Source organism: Tamandua tetradactyla, chromosome 23 (genome assembly GCF_023851605.1).
Source record: "Tamandua tetradactyla isolate mTamTet1 chromosome 23, mTamTet1.pri, whole genome shotgun sequence".
Classification (NCBI taxonomy): Eukaryota; Metazoa; Chordata; class Mammalia; order Pilosa; family Myrmecophagidae; genus Tamandua; species Tamandua tetradactyla.
Window position 1 is genome coordinate 35,774,062 of NC_135349.1, and position 16,126 is coordinate 35,790,187.

General features: G+C 36.3%; 2 protein-coding genes across 2 annotated transcripts in view; one reads left to right on the plus strand and one right to left on the minus strand.

The window, feature by feature from the left end:
* The window catches only part of LOC143667402 (phospholipid-transporting ATPase ABCA3-like), a 182,793-nt gene that overhangs the window by 55,007 nt on the left and 111,660 nt on the right, over nucleotides 1–16,126 (minus strand). Inside the window, exons 16-18 of the mRNA XM_077141590.1 lie at nucleotides 10,677–10,827; nucleotides 2,385–2,483; nucleotides 1,743–1,893 (exon numbers count right to left, since the gene is read on the minus strand). Coding sequence (XP_076997705.1) covers nucleotides 1,743–1,893; nucleotides 2,385–2,483; nucleotides 10,677–10,827 — 401 coding nt within the window. The remainder of the gene's footprint in view (nucleotides 1–1,742; nucleotides 1,894–2,384; nucleotides 2,484–10,676; nucleotides 10,828–16,126) is intronic.
* LOC143667403 (uncharacterized) overlaps nucleotides 1–16,126 on the plus strand; it is a 93,636-nt gene that overhangs the window by 53,848 nt on the left and 23,662 nt on the right. The gene's annotated exons all lie outside the window — the stretch shown is intronic.

Consider the following 16,126-nt stretch of genomic DNA (forward strand, 5'->3'; position numbering starts at 1 on the left):
CAGCATTATTGACAATAGCCAAAAGGTGAAAACAACCCAAGCATATATCAATGGAAGAATGGATAAATGTAATTTGCTCACGAAAAGGAATGAACTTCTGAAACATGCTATAACGTGGATGAACCTTGAAATGACTATTTTCAGTGAAATAATTCAGACACAAAAGAACAAATATTGTATGAAATATTTATATGAAATGTCTAGAATAAGCAAATTCACAGAAGCAGAAAGTATATTAGAAGTTACCAGGGACCAGGGGAAGGAGAAATCAGGAGTTACTGCTTAATGGGTATAGAATTTCTATTTGGGGTAGTGAAAAAGTTTTGCTAATGGATGGTGTGATGGTAGCAGAACATTGTATATGTAATTAATACCACTGAATTGTACCCTTAAAATGGCTAAAATGGGAAATTTTGTTATATATATAACCAAAATAAGAAAAATTTAAAAAAGTTAGCTGATTCCTGCTATAACGTTTTCAATAAATTATTTAGAGTCTAGTTGATACAACACACTTAAAATCTTAAGAGGCTGATTCTCCTCATGAATTGTGAACCAGAAGAACAAAATCAGATCCATTTCTCTTGTGATTGTTCTATGATCTTTGTGTGTTTTTTTCTTTTCCTAAGGGAAGCATTACCATAAAATCCTTTAATACACACATACACACACATAGTGCACATACATACAGTTTTCAAGATATTTGATCTGGTTCAAAGTGAGAAAATATCCCTTACTCTGATCAAGCAAGGCCTCCTAAATGAAATTTGGGTGTTTTCAAGGAGCAGGGAATGGTGATAAATTTAGAGTTGGAATTTCTCAATATGCTCTTCCTTGTGCCCACAAAAGAAAGTTCTTCATAGCTTTTATAAAGACAGATCATTAGACAAAGCTTTAAAATATAAGAACATGCCAACTTAGGAATCATAAATCTTTCTAAGCTGACCTGCCAAATCTTCCTTTATATGCACCTGTTGTGAAAGAGTAAATAGGGAAGAGTGGAAATGTGCATACATAGGAAAATCACATTTCTTGAGTATTTGATATAAGCAAAACTTTTGTTTTTTTTAAGATGATATTAAAATCCAAAGTCCCATACTAATAAATGACAAAAAAAATTCTACCTCAATTCCGTCTGATTCCAAATCCTCAGACAACAGCACATTGCCTTTCAGCTGAAATCATCTTACCCTCAGTAAAAGCATTCATAGAAGCACACATAAAAGATTTGTGTCCCATATCTCAACCTCCCAATAGCCAAGAAAACCAGGTGCTTTACTGGGGAAAAAGGTAATTAAAAGGAGAATGAAATAATGCTTGGCAACTTAAGGAGACTATCTGTGCTGAGGTAAATATTGATTTGCATTTTGGTTTCTCACTGCAAAACATAAAATATTTAAAATACCGTGCATTCCTGATTATTAAATATTAGGCTCACTAGTATTCTCACTCAAACTTCAATGAATAAATTTGTGTTAACAAATTCTAAAAAGTGAATTCTAAAAGACAGAAAAAAAAGAACTCCAAGGAATAACAACAGTGGTAGCAACATCTGGGATCTTTGACCAGAACCCAACACTTCTGCATAAGGAAATTAATTAGGTTGTTGTACAGACTTTCACATCCGGTTGGGTTTGCAGTGGCTGAGAACTCCACGCTCATTTCAGTTCAAGCATTAAAACAAAATATATCTTGCGCCCCAACCAACTATATACATCAGGCTTTTTAGTGAAGGTGCTTACCCCAGTATTAAACATAATAGAAGAGCATTCACTCAGGGTGCAAGAATCTGATGTTTCAAAATTTCTAGACATATTCTGGCTATTTCTCAGGTCTTTGCTCATCAGGGAGGAAGAACGGATAGCTCTTTGCGACTCTGCCCTCTTATTGACCCTACATCAAAAAAAAAAAAAATCACAAAGCATTTCATTTCAATTCTATCCCAGTATAGTTTGTTGGAAGACTGAGTCATAATCCCCAATTCAGAAGGCTCCTTGCTTTTCTCACAGTCTGGCAGGAACATTATATGGGGGCAAAATGGGAATTGTGGTAAAGCAGTGGTTCCCAAGCACTAATCAGAGGACTGAAGACAGTCTGAGGTAAAATGAGAAAAATGAGGGCAATGTAGTGAATATTTCATTAAACCAAATTCATTAAAGGGAAAGACTAATGTCTAATTCCTACTTTGGGAAACTTAAAATATCCATTCTTTTATGAAATGATGGTGATAGGTTTTTCAATATCCTTACTTAAAAAAATTATGTTAGTGCCCACCCTCTTTATTTCCTAATGTATGAAATCTGAAATTTTAGTGAGTTTACAAAGGATACTAAGATATGGTCCTTACTGTACAAGGTTTCTATTCCCCCTGCATTATTACTCACCTAAGGAAGACTTCTTCCATGGTAGTGATAGACGCACCAAAGCTAGCAATGCCCAGCTCTTTCTGTCTCTTTTCCAGATCACTAAAGAGAGTTTCAAACCTAGAAGAGGGAAAGAGTAAATGATTAGCACTGAACCCAGTGATTTTTGTAATTATATATATTTTAACTAAAAACTGTTATCTCCTCGGTAGTGAGAAGTTATAGTCTCCACGTCAGAAATGTGGGACAAATGAAAAGAAAGAAACTAGCAAATTGTTATAGCAAGTTACTCCCCACTCAGTTCTTGGATACACATAATTTCGGTCTTCTGATAAAATTATCAAGAGATTACATATATGTTTATTCTAGTTAATAATAGTTAACTTGTACATGTACATATGCTATGGTTCATATTCAGTAAATCAAAACAGAAAATCATCCTTAAATTGATATGAAGAAAAAGACACTTAAAGATCGAAAATGGAGTAGGTGCAGCAAAAATGGAGACTTCTGGTGTAATTAGCCAGGGAACATCTATAGAATTTGAGTTAGATGCAATATAGAGGCATCAAGACTTTTAAAGAACAGTTTCCTGGGAAGATTTTAGTACATCGGATTCAGAAGATTATCTTTTCTGGAAATCTCTAGTTCTCAAAACCATCTCTGTCACATTCCCACCAAAGGGCAATTGAACCTACGTTTGAACTCTCAGTGATGGGACAACTGAAAATTCCCTCTTGAAAAATCTATCAAAATTTCCTCCATATTTGAGCTTAAATGATCCCCCCCATCCAATTCTATCTACTTTTACACATTACTCTAATCTTATACTCTGAGGTTATATAGAACAGATAAAATCCACCTACGTGACAGCCCTTCAAATGTTTTAAATCCATTTTCCCTTAGCTTCTTCATTCCCAATGCATGGCTTTTCAACCAGGACTCACCCATATTTTTTTTGCTTCCACTTTAGTTATGAAATTAATAAGTGTGCACTATACAACATTCAGAAATTAAAAGTATAAAGAAAATAAAAAGCACCATATTTCCCATGGATGACAAATGTTAATACACTAATATTTTGAATATTTACTTATTTTTTGCTTCTTTGGCTTTACATATTACATGACAACATTAGAATTAAATTCTGCTGCCTTAAAATGCATTTGATACAGCCAGAAATGGTGATAAGCTATCAGTAATTTAATGAATAAAGAACTTATGGTAGGAAGGTATGATAGAATAGAATCTAAATAAAATGTAGATTTCTCCATGCTCATTTAAAGAAATCCTAGGAGTCCTAACACAGAAAGTTGACCAAGATAAGCTGGTAAGCATACAAAGAAGAATTCAGAATGTTATTGTGGCAGGATACTATTTCTATAAACATAATTATTGTTGAACACATCAGTTACACATTTAGTGATCCTGACTAATACAGGATCTTTCTTCTTGCTTATTGAGATATATCTATACAAGGTACATTAATCTTAAGTGAATTTTTACACATGCACATACCTGGATATTCAATATCCAGATAAGGGATTGTGCAATTCCAACTTACCAGAAAATGACTCATGCCCCTTCCCAATCAATCTACCCTCCTCCAACTCCCCATATACACACACGCACCCACACATGCACCTTGTGGTAACAATGAATTTAGAGTTTTTAACTAAAGATTAGTTTTGGCTTTTCTTAAATGTCATATAAATGGAGCCCCAGAGCCTGTACTTTTTCACCCAATGCAATGCATGATTCATCCATGTTGTTATGTGTACCAGTAATTCATTCTCTTTTATGGCTGAGCGATAGTCATCCATTCTTCAGCTGATAGACATTTGGGTGTTTCTGATTTGAGGCTATTATGAATAAGGCAGCTATCAAGATAAACTTTCTTTTACATGCCTTTTGATGGACAGATGCCTCATAGGTAAATACTAGGAATGAATTTTCTGGGACATTGGATAAGCACTTAGCTTAGTAGAGATGGTCAAATGTTTTTCAAAGCAGTTTTACTATTTAATACTTCCATAAGCAATGTATGAGAGTTTCAACTGCCACATTCACATGCTACTCTGAGACTTTTAGTTTTAGCAATTCTGGTGGATGTATTGTGCTAATGTGTTCGTTTTTTATTTTTTGCAATTTTGCTCATAGTCACGGGGGTGGGAGAATTCTTGACATAATCTTTTATTTCACTAGTTCTATTGTCTGCCCTTATTGTCAGTTTTTTATTAGCAAATCAGGAATTTTATCTCTAAGTTTTCCTCTTCACAGCTACTTGGTCTAGAGTCACAGTCTCAGTTTGATTGAGATGCAATAGCAGAGTTTCAAAAGTTTTCTGTAATTGCAGTAAATTTATTTTCAAAGTAGGCATTTCTTATCAAATCTTAGATTAGCCGTTTCTTTAAAAATTCAGCATCTTTTTTAATAATCCATTTTTTTCTTCTGTCCTTAAGAAAGTCAGTGTTGATGTTTATTAGTATTGAGATGAAGTCATAAAGCACTTCAGGAGGAAATTCCATGCAAGTCTTTGGTGTGATTCTGCATAATTCAGTGATGTCTTCTAAATTTTCATTCCAGTTTGCTTGTGCAGAATCAATCTTGGGCTCATGTGATTTCTTCACTTTGTTTAAAATGATGATGAGATTGACATGTCTTCAGTTTTCAAAATCATGGTGTAGATGGAAGAACATAATCTTTGAAGATAAATGGGCTTGCATTTGAATCCAGCCTGTATCACTATTACTTTTGATTCAATCTTTTGATTTGATTTACTATTGATTTAATCTTACTATTGGATTTATTTTTTAATGTTAAGAGTCATCATTTGTAAAAAAGATAAAATAAGTATATTTTATTTTCTTCTCTCATTTGTCACATTATTTCACTTTTTTGTAGAGAAACATTTATTTCTCTACAATCATTTTATGGTGATCTGAGGGAACTCATATGTACTTTCTACTAACTTAGAGACCTGAATTTATTTAAAGCAGCTAGGGGTATCATGAAAATCTCTTCCTACTTTTGATTTGTTCTTACCCTTTAAGTGTAAAGATCATTATCATTGATAAAATAGGATTGAATCAAAAGAGCAATAGAAGAGTACTGCTTCCTTGAGGAAGCATTGTTTCCTGGCATTCTTGGTCAAGATATATCTTTAGATATTTCTTTTTCACATTGCCAGATTGCAAATGCAAGATCCCATGTCTTTAAGCCAAGTGGAGGTAAAACTAGAGGAAAGGAATCAGGATACTTTAAATCAGGCCCTGACAAAGCCGCACTCACTCCATAATATTTTATCTGGATCTATGATGGTCACTTCTAATTTCTCTTCCATTTCTTCCTGGTTAACTTGCTTGTCCTGACCTCAATTACTAGGCCTACTTCTGTCCTACCAGATAGATTTATGAAGCACTCATACCTTTCCAACTGTTTTGCTTAGGAGTCAACCTTGCCCATCAGAGAAGATACCCAACTCTAAGAAAAATGAATGGTAACATTACTATCATTAAAACTACAGGCATACCTCATGTTATGTGCTGTGTTTTATTGCACTTTTTTTCTTTCTTTCTTTTTTTTTTTTTTTCACAAATTGAAGGGTTGTGGCTACCCTGCCTTGAGCAAGTCTATCAGCACCATTTTTCCAACAGTTTTTGCTCACTTCATATCTCTATATCACATTTTGGTAATTCTCATAATATCTTAAACTTTTTCATTATTATTATACCTGTTATGGTGATCTGTGATCACGTGTCTTTAATGGCACTATTGTAACTGTTTTGGGGCACTACAAACCATGCCCATATAAAATGGTGAACTTAACTGATAAATGTCACGTGTGTTCTGACTGCTCAATGAACTGGCCATGGCCCAATCTCCCTCTCCTCAGACCTCCTTATTCCATGAGATATAACAATATCAAAATTAGGCAAATAACCCTACAATGGCCTTTAAGTGTTCAAGTGAAAGGAAGAGTTGCATGTCTCTCACTTTAAATCAAAAGCTGGACATAATTAAGCTTAGGGAGGAAGGGAAGTCAAATGCCAAGATAGGCTGAAAGCTAGTTTTCCTGTGACAAACAAGTCAATCTTGGAAAATGTTGGAAAAGTTCTTGAAGGATATTAAAAGTGCTACTCCAGAGAAAACACAAATGGTAAGAAAGCAAGTTTTAGTAGTCTGGATAAAAGATGAAACCAGCCACAACGTTCCCTTAAGCTAAAACCTAATCCAGAGTTAGGCCCTGACTCACTTCAATTCAGTTGAGTCTGAGGGAGGTGAGGAAGCTGCAGAAGAAATGTCTGAAGCTAGTAGAGGTTTGTTCATGATGTTTAAAGAAAGAAGCCCTCTCTATAAGATAAAAATGCAAGGTGAAGCAGCAAATACTGATGTAGAAGCTGCAATAAATTGTAGCTAGATAACTGATGAAGGTAGCTACACTAAACAGCACATTTTCAATATGGACAAAAGACCCTTATTTTGGAAGAAGATGGCATCTAGGATTTCCAGGCTAGAGAGAAGAAATCAGTGCCTGGCTTCAAAGCTTCAAAGGGAAGGTTGGCTTTCTTTTTAGGGGCTAATGTAGCTGGTGACTTTTAAGTTGAAACTACTAATGTTCATTTACCATTCAAAAAATCCTAGGGTCCTTAAGAATTATGCTAAATCTCCTCTGCCTGTGCTCTATAAATGGAAAAACAAAGCCTGGATAGCAGCACATCTGTTTACAACATGGTTTATCGAATATTTTAAGCCCGCTGTTGAGACCTACTGCTCAGATACCTCTCAAAAGATTCCTTCCTCTTTGTCAATTTACCTGGTCACCCAAGAGATGTGATGGAGATATACAATGAGATTAAATATTTTCATGCCTGCTAACACAAAATCCATTCTGCAGTCCTTGGATAAAGGAGTCATTTGGATTTTCAAGTATTACTATTGAAAAATTACATTTCATAAGGCTATAGGTTCCATAGATAGCGAGTCCTCTGATGGATTTGGGCAAAGTCAATTAAAAACCTTCTGGAAAGGATTCACCATTCTAGATGACATTAAGAACATTCATGATTCAAAATATCAATATTAATAGGAGTTTGAAAAAGTAGGGATTTAAGACTTCAGTGGAGGAAGTAACAACAAATGTGAAAATAGCAAGAAAACTAGAATTAGAAGTGGAACCTGAAGATGTGACTGAATTGCTGCAACCTCATGATAAAATGTTAATGGATGAGGAATTGCTTCTTACGGATGAGCAAAGAAAGTGGTTTCCTGGATGGAAACTACTTCTGGTGAAGATGCTGTGAACATTGTTGAAACACAACAAAAGATTTAGAATTTTACATAAACATATTTGATGAAACAATGGCATGTTCTGAGAGGATTGGCTCCACTTTTGAAGGAAGTTTTACTGTGGGTAAAATGCTATCAAACAGTATTGAATTTATACAGAAATCTTTTGTGAGAGGAAGACTCAGTCAATACAGCAAACTTCACTGTTGTCTTATTTTAAGAAATTGCCACAGCCACACCAACTTTCAGCATAGCATTCACCACCCTGGTCAGTAGCAGTCAACAAATTCAAGGCAAGACCCTCTACAGACCAAAAGGTTATGACTTGCTGAAGACTCAGATGATGGTTAGCAACAGATTATTTTTAAGTTAAGGTATGTACATTGTTTTTTAGACCCAATGCTATTACATACTTTGTATACTGAAGTATACTGTAAACATAACTTTTATATGTACTGGGAAACCAAAAAAAATTCATTTTATTGCAATGCTTGCTTTATTATAGTGGTCCTGGAACTAGACCTGCAATGTCTCCAAGATGTGCCTATTCCTTTGAATAACAGATTGGAATATTAAAGTTCCTGATGATGTTCTATCAGCCTCTTATATTTATCCTTGTTTGTTGAATTTTATATATTACTTTCTTTATTTTGGGAATCTTGTGGCCAGAATCTCATTTCTGAAGTTTCCAAACACTTGAGTTATCTTTCCTTTCAAAAGATCATGCCATGGAATCTTGCTTTTCTATATACATTCCAATTTTGGCATGTCTGGATTCACCAAGTTCCTTCTTTCTTTCAGGCCATGAAGTTTACCATGATGTGGTAAGTTCCCCCAAGGTATTTGATGTATTTTTTGTTCTACAATTAACATTTTCTTGATTATCAGAATTAAAATCAGAGAAGCAGTTTCTTTTTCATTTCCTCCTTCTTGTAGGAGGTGTAAGTGTTGGCATGAAAAGTGAAGAACTTGTCAGGAGACCTGATTTGAGGTAAATAAGACATGTATTAGAAGTCCACACTTGGTTATAAGTAAAGATGATATTTACTATGTCATCTTGCTTAAACATTATATAAGGAATATATTACACATTTCTTCTTCTTAGACAGGAGTTTCACACATTGATACTTAGCTAGTTTCTCTCTCTTCCTACTGTCACTGATCTTCCACCATATTTCTACCTTCTAGTTCATGAAGTTTTTTCAAATGTATATTCTCTGATATTAGCATTATTCTGATACCTATTCTACATCTCTATTCATATGGAATTCTGTGTTTCACACCAATCCAACATTATGAAACTAAATTTAATTCTACCCAGTCTCAATATTGTTTTACAACAAATTATGAAATTGTTTTTAAATTTTTAAAGGTTACTTTCCTTGTGAGATACACTCAAAGAATTGGAATATAGGTATATGCAATTAAAATTATTTCTTTTTCTCTTTGCTATTATTTTTATGCAAATAAATATATATTAGAACAATATATGGTAGAAAATAAGTACTCAATTATTGTTAGCTGTCAAAAGTTTAGCTGGACTGTATATTACTAAGAACTTAACTGTCATTTCATTTTTAAATATTATACTCAAATAACTGGATCCATAGGTATTCCTTTTCTGGTAATTTTTCTTTTCCACATTTTTTAGTTTAAAATTCTCCCTGTTAGAGAAAACTTCATTCAAAGCAAACAAACTCTTCTCTAACTTCATAATTTTCATTTTACTTTGTACTGAGTCCATCACTTCACATCTGGAATATGGTCCCCAAATCCTGGAGCTTCTTCCAATTTCTCCCTTCCAAGACTAAGAGATTATTAAGAAGATAGGATAATAACATCATCTGTTTATATATCCTTCTTCTTCCTGTTTTAGACTTAATCATAGCATGCTGTGTCCAGTCTTTTCTGAGAATGTCATTTGTGTTCAAATGAATCAGAATAGGTAGATTATGTGATAATTTTAAGCAAGTGCTTCATCTATGTCTCCTACAGATATATTCTACAGTTCAGATGGATCACAACTTCCACCCTGTGCTAAGCTACCAACATCATACCTGACTTCCACCTTTGCCTCACCTCAGTTATCATTTATCTCCAGTGGCAGCTTTGTTTGGTTCTTTGTTATATTTCATTCTTTCACTCAAGCTTATGCCTAGGATCTTGGTTTTATTGAGCTGCCTGATCATGCTGTTCAGTGCTGATGCTTCTCAAGAAATTTCAGATTTACTGGTTAAATATAATTCAAATGATACAGTTCCTCTTCTTTCACTTTCTCCTTTTTTGACACATTTCTCTGTTGTATAGTTCTTTGACTTACAGGACTCAATATTCAATATTCAATAAATATTTCTTTTATTTAATACTTCCTTAATTTTTTTGGCAGGGGGAGCATGAGTAGGCTCTGGGAAACAAACCCAGGTCTCTGGTATGGAAGGAGAGAATTCTGCCTTCCTTAATTTTATTTAGAATATGGTTTTCCTAGGAAAGAAGTTAAAGTCCTTCGTTTTCTTGAATATGACAACTGGCTTAAATCTAGGGGATTTAAATCTAAGTTGCAAAAAGATAAAACTGTCATACTCTCTGAAAGTCACTGAAGAGCACTCTTAGTTTCTATTTCCTGCTTTTAGGGTGGTTATCCCAGGAAGAGTTCTTATTCTTTGTGGCGCCTTTGATGAATAATTTAGCTAACTGATGCTAACTGCCTGTTTCTTTTTGTCACCCCTGCCTGTATCCAGGAGTCACCATTTAAAACATTTCCCCCTTCTCATTATCTTAATATTTCTCTTTACTCCACTCACCAGTGGAAAACATACTCTACCAGCAACTTACTGTCAGTTATCACCAATTGACACATGGAAGTTATAGCCACTAGGTTTCATCTCTTTCTTCAGTTCAAGTGGAGGCTATGATTGGAGTTTGGACTTGTTAGATAAACTACTTTTAAGCCTGAAGAGATCAGGAAAAGTATCAATGACCTCTGGTGGTCTAAAAGCAATCATTTAGCACTCTCTGGATCCATACCTGTGTGTACAGTCTTTGGGTAGAATAAATGATAATTCAGTTCCAATGTTGCTCTCCAAAGTGGCCGTTGGTATATGATAATGAATCAGTTGGGAGACTTCTTCAACCTTACATTGAGGTTCCTTTACCATGATTATGTGGTATCCCACACCTAGAAAATCCATTTAGAATAACAAATAAAACAATTTTGTACTTCCGATACTCTTGTGAGAACATAGTTGGCTTTCCATATTTGTGTGATCTAGAAGAAGACAAGGCGTGTCAAAAATTATTGGGTTACAAATTCTAAGGAGACCAATGAATATATGTTTTATAATTCCAGTACTTTTCTTAGGTACTTGTAATGATCTGAGTTATATAGCAGTTAGAGCAGAGTTGCGTGAAAAGCCTCTGTTATCTGGCCTCTGGTCTTATTGACACTGAAATCTGAGAAGACAAGATTTGCATTCATTAAACAGATATTTATTAGGTATCTATTATACTCAGGCAGTAAATAAATCAGATAAAAATCACTTCCTTCAGAGAGCTGAGAAATCCTTCCAAGGTACTTTGTACCTTCACTAAATACACCGTTCTTGACTCCCAGAAGCTAGGGGTTGGGTAGTATAGCTAATGCACTCCAGGACTTTGTGGAAACCATTGCAGTGGCATTCTGAAGGCTCAGGTTAAGGCAGAAGAGCTGAGAGAAAAGTCCCTCACTGAGTATATTACAATGGCCCTTCAAAGGCTTGGGAGAGGGCAGCAGGACAGATAAAGCTCTCTAAAGGTGAAGAAATCTATGTAAAGGTAGAACAAAGAGGACTAGTCAGATCTAAGAAGGTAGATTCTGTTCATCTCTGTCCTGAAATGTTTTAGGGGTGGTGTCAAAGTTTTACCTTTAGGAGAGTTTAGGATATGTGTGGATGAGACTGAAGATCTTTTTAAGCTACAGTCCCAAGGTAACTAAAATATCTTGAGCACAAATACTTGCAATATTTTGTTTTTCATCCCTTGAAATATCCCACTTGTTTCTTTTTGTATCTTTTATTTCTATGATTATCTTACTAGATGTAGGGAAAGCATCAACAAAATTCAAAACTTGTAATAATTTTAAACAAACTTCCAAGAAAGTGGCATAGAAGGAAAATCAAACCAGTGAAAGGGTTCTATGTAAAACCTACAGGAAATGTCATACTTAATCATGCAGTATTGTACAATTCCTCTCTAAGATCAAGAACAAATTTGTCCACTTTTACCCCTTCTATTAAAGACTATATTGCAAGTCCTATACAGAAAAATAAGACAAGAAAAGGAAATGAAAGGTATACTGATTGACAGGAAGAAGCCAAATCATTCTTATTCACAGGTGGCAGGATTCTGCGTAGAATCTATATGTGAACAAACAAGTGCACAGGATACTAGGTCAAGATTAAAAATCATTGAAAATCTACTTTTACAAGAAATGAAACAATTGGGAAATGAAATTAAACAATTTTACATAGAATAAAAATAGAAAATTTTGGAATAAATTGAAGTAAATTCTTTATACTGAACAAATAAAATATAACAAAAAAGCCTAAATAAATCAAGGAATAATACCAAGTTCACATGTTAGAAAATTTAATATTGTTAAAGTGACCATTCTTCCCAAAATGATATATAAATTCAGAGCAATCCTAACTGATATGCCACTGCACGTTTTTGTGAAATTTGACAAAATGATTCTAAAATTTAAATGGAAATAAAAGGGACCAAAATAACTGAAGTAATTTTGAAAAAGAAGAAAAGGAGGACTTACATTATCTGTTTCTAAGACATAAAGTACAGTATCCAAGACTGTGGTATTTGAAAAAGAATAGACTTAGAGATCAATGAAACAGAAAAGAAAATCCAAAAATACTCCAACATATGGATGGTGATTGATTTTCATCAAAGGTGCCAAAGCAATTCAATTGGGAAAGGAATGCATTTTCAACAAATGATGCCAGATGTTTGTATGGAAAAGCAAATTAACATCAATACTTATCTAACACCATTCACAAGAATCAACTTGAAATAGATCACAAATCTACACTTATGAGCTAGAACCATAAAACATTCAGAAGATACAGGAGAATATCTTTGCAACCTTTACATAGGCAAAGATTTCCTAGAGAGGGCACAAAAGCACTGATATAAAATAAAACAATTGATAAATTAAAAATTCATTGTCATCAAAAGATAACACTAAAAATGGATAGACAAGTGTATCAGTTAGGGTTCTCTAGAGAAACCGAATCAACAGGAAACACAAATATAAAATTTGTAAGTGTCTCACATGACTACAGGAATGCAGAGTCCAAAATCCGAAGGGCAGGCTGTGAAGCCAATGATTCTGATGGAGGGTCTGAATGAACTCCAAAGGAGAGGCTTGCCGGTCGAAGCAGGAAGAAAGCCTGTCTCTTCTGAATCCTCCTTAAAAGGCTTCCGGGAATGAGACTGAGCATCACTCATCGCAGAACACACTCCCCTTGGCTGATTACAAATGGAATCAGCTATGGATGCAGCTGACATGATCATGATCTAATTCTATGAAATCTCCTCATTGCAACAGACAGACGAGCACTTGCCCAACTAGACAAACAGGTACCACTACTTGGCCAAGTTGACACATGAACCTGACCATCACAGTCCACCCCTTGTCAACTTGGCAGCTATATATATTACCTTAAACCATACCTAATTTCTAAATAAAAAACATTAAAACACACATTTTTTTCTTTCACCTAACAATACTCAACTGTCCTGCATATAACTGGAAACACAGTAACTCTCTTCAGAACAGGGTGCAAGTCCTTGGTTAATATTTATTCTTAAACTTGATATCTTACAACTTAAATGGTATAACAGGAACAAAACAGCATCACAGTCCTCTTTTCTGTAACTGATCACGTAGTCGTAGTTCATATTTATCACCACCTTCTTTCACTACCCATTCCATGTTCCCTTTACCTTCAGCAAGCACTTCAGCTGGCCATGGTTCTTTGCCTGGTGGGTGACCCAAACCTTCATTCCTGAAGTTTCAGACAAATTGGTAGTCCTGCTTGGATTGGGTTGTTGCAGTTTTCCATTGATTTTAATCACAGGGCATGGTAGTACTAAAAGACACCCTAGGGGATCTTCTATATTCCAAGAAAACTCTTCTTTACCTCTATTGTATAGTTGCAGTCCTATTTCCCCCTGATAGTCAGGGTCGATCACCCCAGACAATAATGCAATCCCCTTCTTGGCTTGTTGATCCAGGGGCATGAGTAGCCCAAAGTGACCAGGTGGCAATCTTAGATTCTAGTTCAATGGAATAATTGTTGTTTCTCCTGGTGGAAGCACTCCCCCTTTTGGAACTAAAATCTGTAGACCAGTAGAGCTCAGCATCGCAGAGACAGGAAGCAAAAATTTTCCTCATGGATCATTCCCACTTCCACCCCTTGGTTCCTGGACCCATGGATCCTGGCTATGGGAGAAATAGCACCATCCAGCGGATGCTGATTCAGAGAATATACAGCTTCCTGGAGAATATTACTCCAGCCTTTCAAGGTATTGCCACTTAGTTGGCACTGTAATTGAGTTTTCAAAAGGCCATTCCATGATTCTATCAATCCAGCTGCTTCTGGATGATGGGGAACATGTTAAGACCAGAGAATTCCATGAGCATGTGCCCATTCCCGCACTTCATTTGCTGTGAAGTGTGTTCCTCGATCAGAAGCAATGCTATGTGCAATACCATGATGATGAATAAGGCATTCTGTAAGCCCATAGATGGTAGTTTTGGCAGGAGCACTGCGGGCAGGGAAAGCAAACCCATATCCAGAGTACGTGTCTGTTCCAGTTAGAACAAATCACTGCCCCTTCCATGAAGGGAGTGGTCCAATGTAGTCAACCTGCCACCATGTAGCTGTCTGGTCACCTTGGGGAATGGTGCCATATTGGGGGCTGAGTGTAGGTCTCTGCTGCTGGCAGATTGGGCACTCAGCAGTGGCTGTAGCCAAGTCAGCCTTGGTGAGTTCAAGTCCATGTTGCTGAGCCCATGCATAACCTCCATCCCTACCACCATGACCACCTTGTTCACGAGCCCATTGGGCAATGACAGGAGTTGCTGCACAAAGAAGCTGACTGGTATCCACAGAATGGGTCATCTAATCCACTTGATTATTATAACCTTTCTCTGCTGAAGTCACCCTCTGGTGTGCATTCACATGGGACACAAATATGTTCATGTTTTCAGCCCACTCAGAAAGGTCTATCCACATACTTCTTACTGTCAGAATCCCCATATTGGCTCTCTAACTCATGCAGTGAGGGCTATTATGGTGGGAAAGGCCGAGTGGAAGCCACTAGAACTGCCCCTACCTAGCAAAATAATAAATCAGAAGCAATACTGGATTCCTGGAGGGACTGCAGAGATTACTGCCACTCTTAAGGACTTGAAGTATGCAGGAGTGATGATTCCCACCAATTCCCATTCACCTCTCCTATTTGGCCTATGCAGAAAACAGATGGGTCTTGGAGGATGACAGTGGATTATCATAAACTCAACCAGGTGCTAACTCCAATTGCAGCCTTGTTCCAGATGTGGTATCATTGCTTGAGAAAATCAATACATCCCCTGGTAACTGGTATGCAGCTATTGATCTGGCAAATGTTTTTTTTTTTCTCAATGGCTATTAGTAAGGACAACCAGAAACAGTTTGCTTTCAGCTGGCAAGGTCAGAAACATATTTTCACTGTCCTGCCTCAGGGGTATCTCAACTCTCAGGCCTATGTCATAATCTTGTCTACAGGAACCTTGATCGTTTGTCCCTCCCACAAGACATCACACTGTTCCATTATATTGATGATATCATGTTGATTGAACATAATGAGCAAGAAGTAGCAACTGCTCTAGATTTACTGGTAAGGCATTTGCATGTCAGAGGATGGGAGATAAATCCAACAAAATACAGGGGCATTCCACCTCAGTGAAATTTCCATGGTGTGGAGCATGTCAAGATATATCTTCTAAGGTGAAGGATAAATTGCTGCATCTGGCCCCTCCCACAACCAAAAAAGAGGCACAATGCCTAGTTGGTCTCTTTGGATTTTGCCAACAACATATTCCTCATTTGGGTGTGCTACTCCGGCCCATTTATCTAGTGACCAGAAAAGCTGCTAATTTTGAGTGGGGACCTGAACAAGAAGAGGCTCTGTGACAGGTCCAGGCTGCTGTACAAGCTGCTCTGCCACTTGGGTCATATGATCCAGCAGATCCAATGGTGCTGGAAGTGTCAGTGGCAAATAGAGATGCTGTCTGGAGCCTTTGGCAGGCCCCTATAGGAGAATCACAATGCAGACCCTTAGGATTTCAGAGCAAAGTCTTACCATCTGCTGCAGATAACTACTCTCCTTTTGAGAAACAGCTTCTGGCCTGCTACTGGGCCTTAGTAGAGACTGAACGC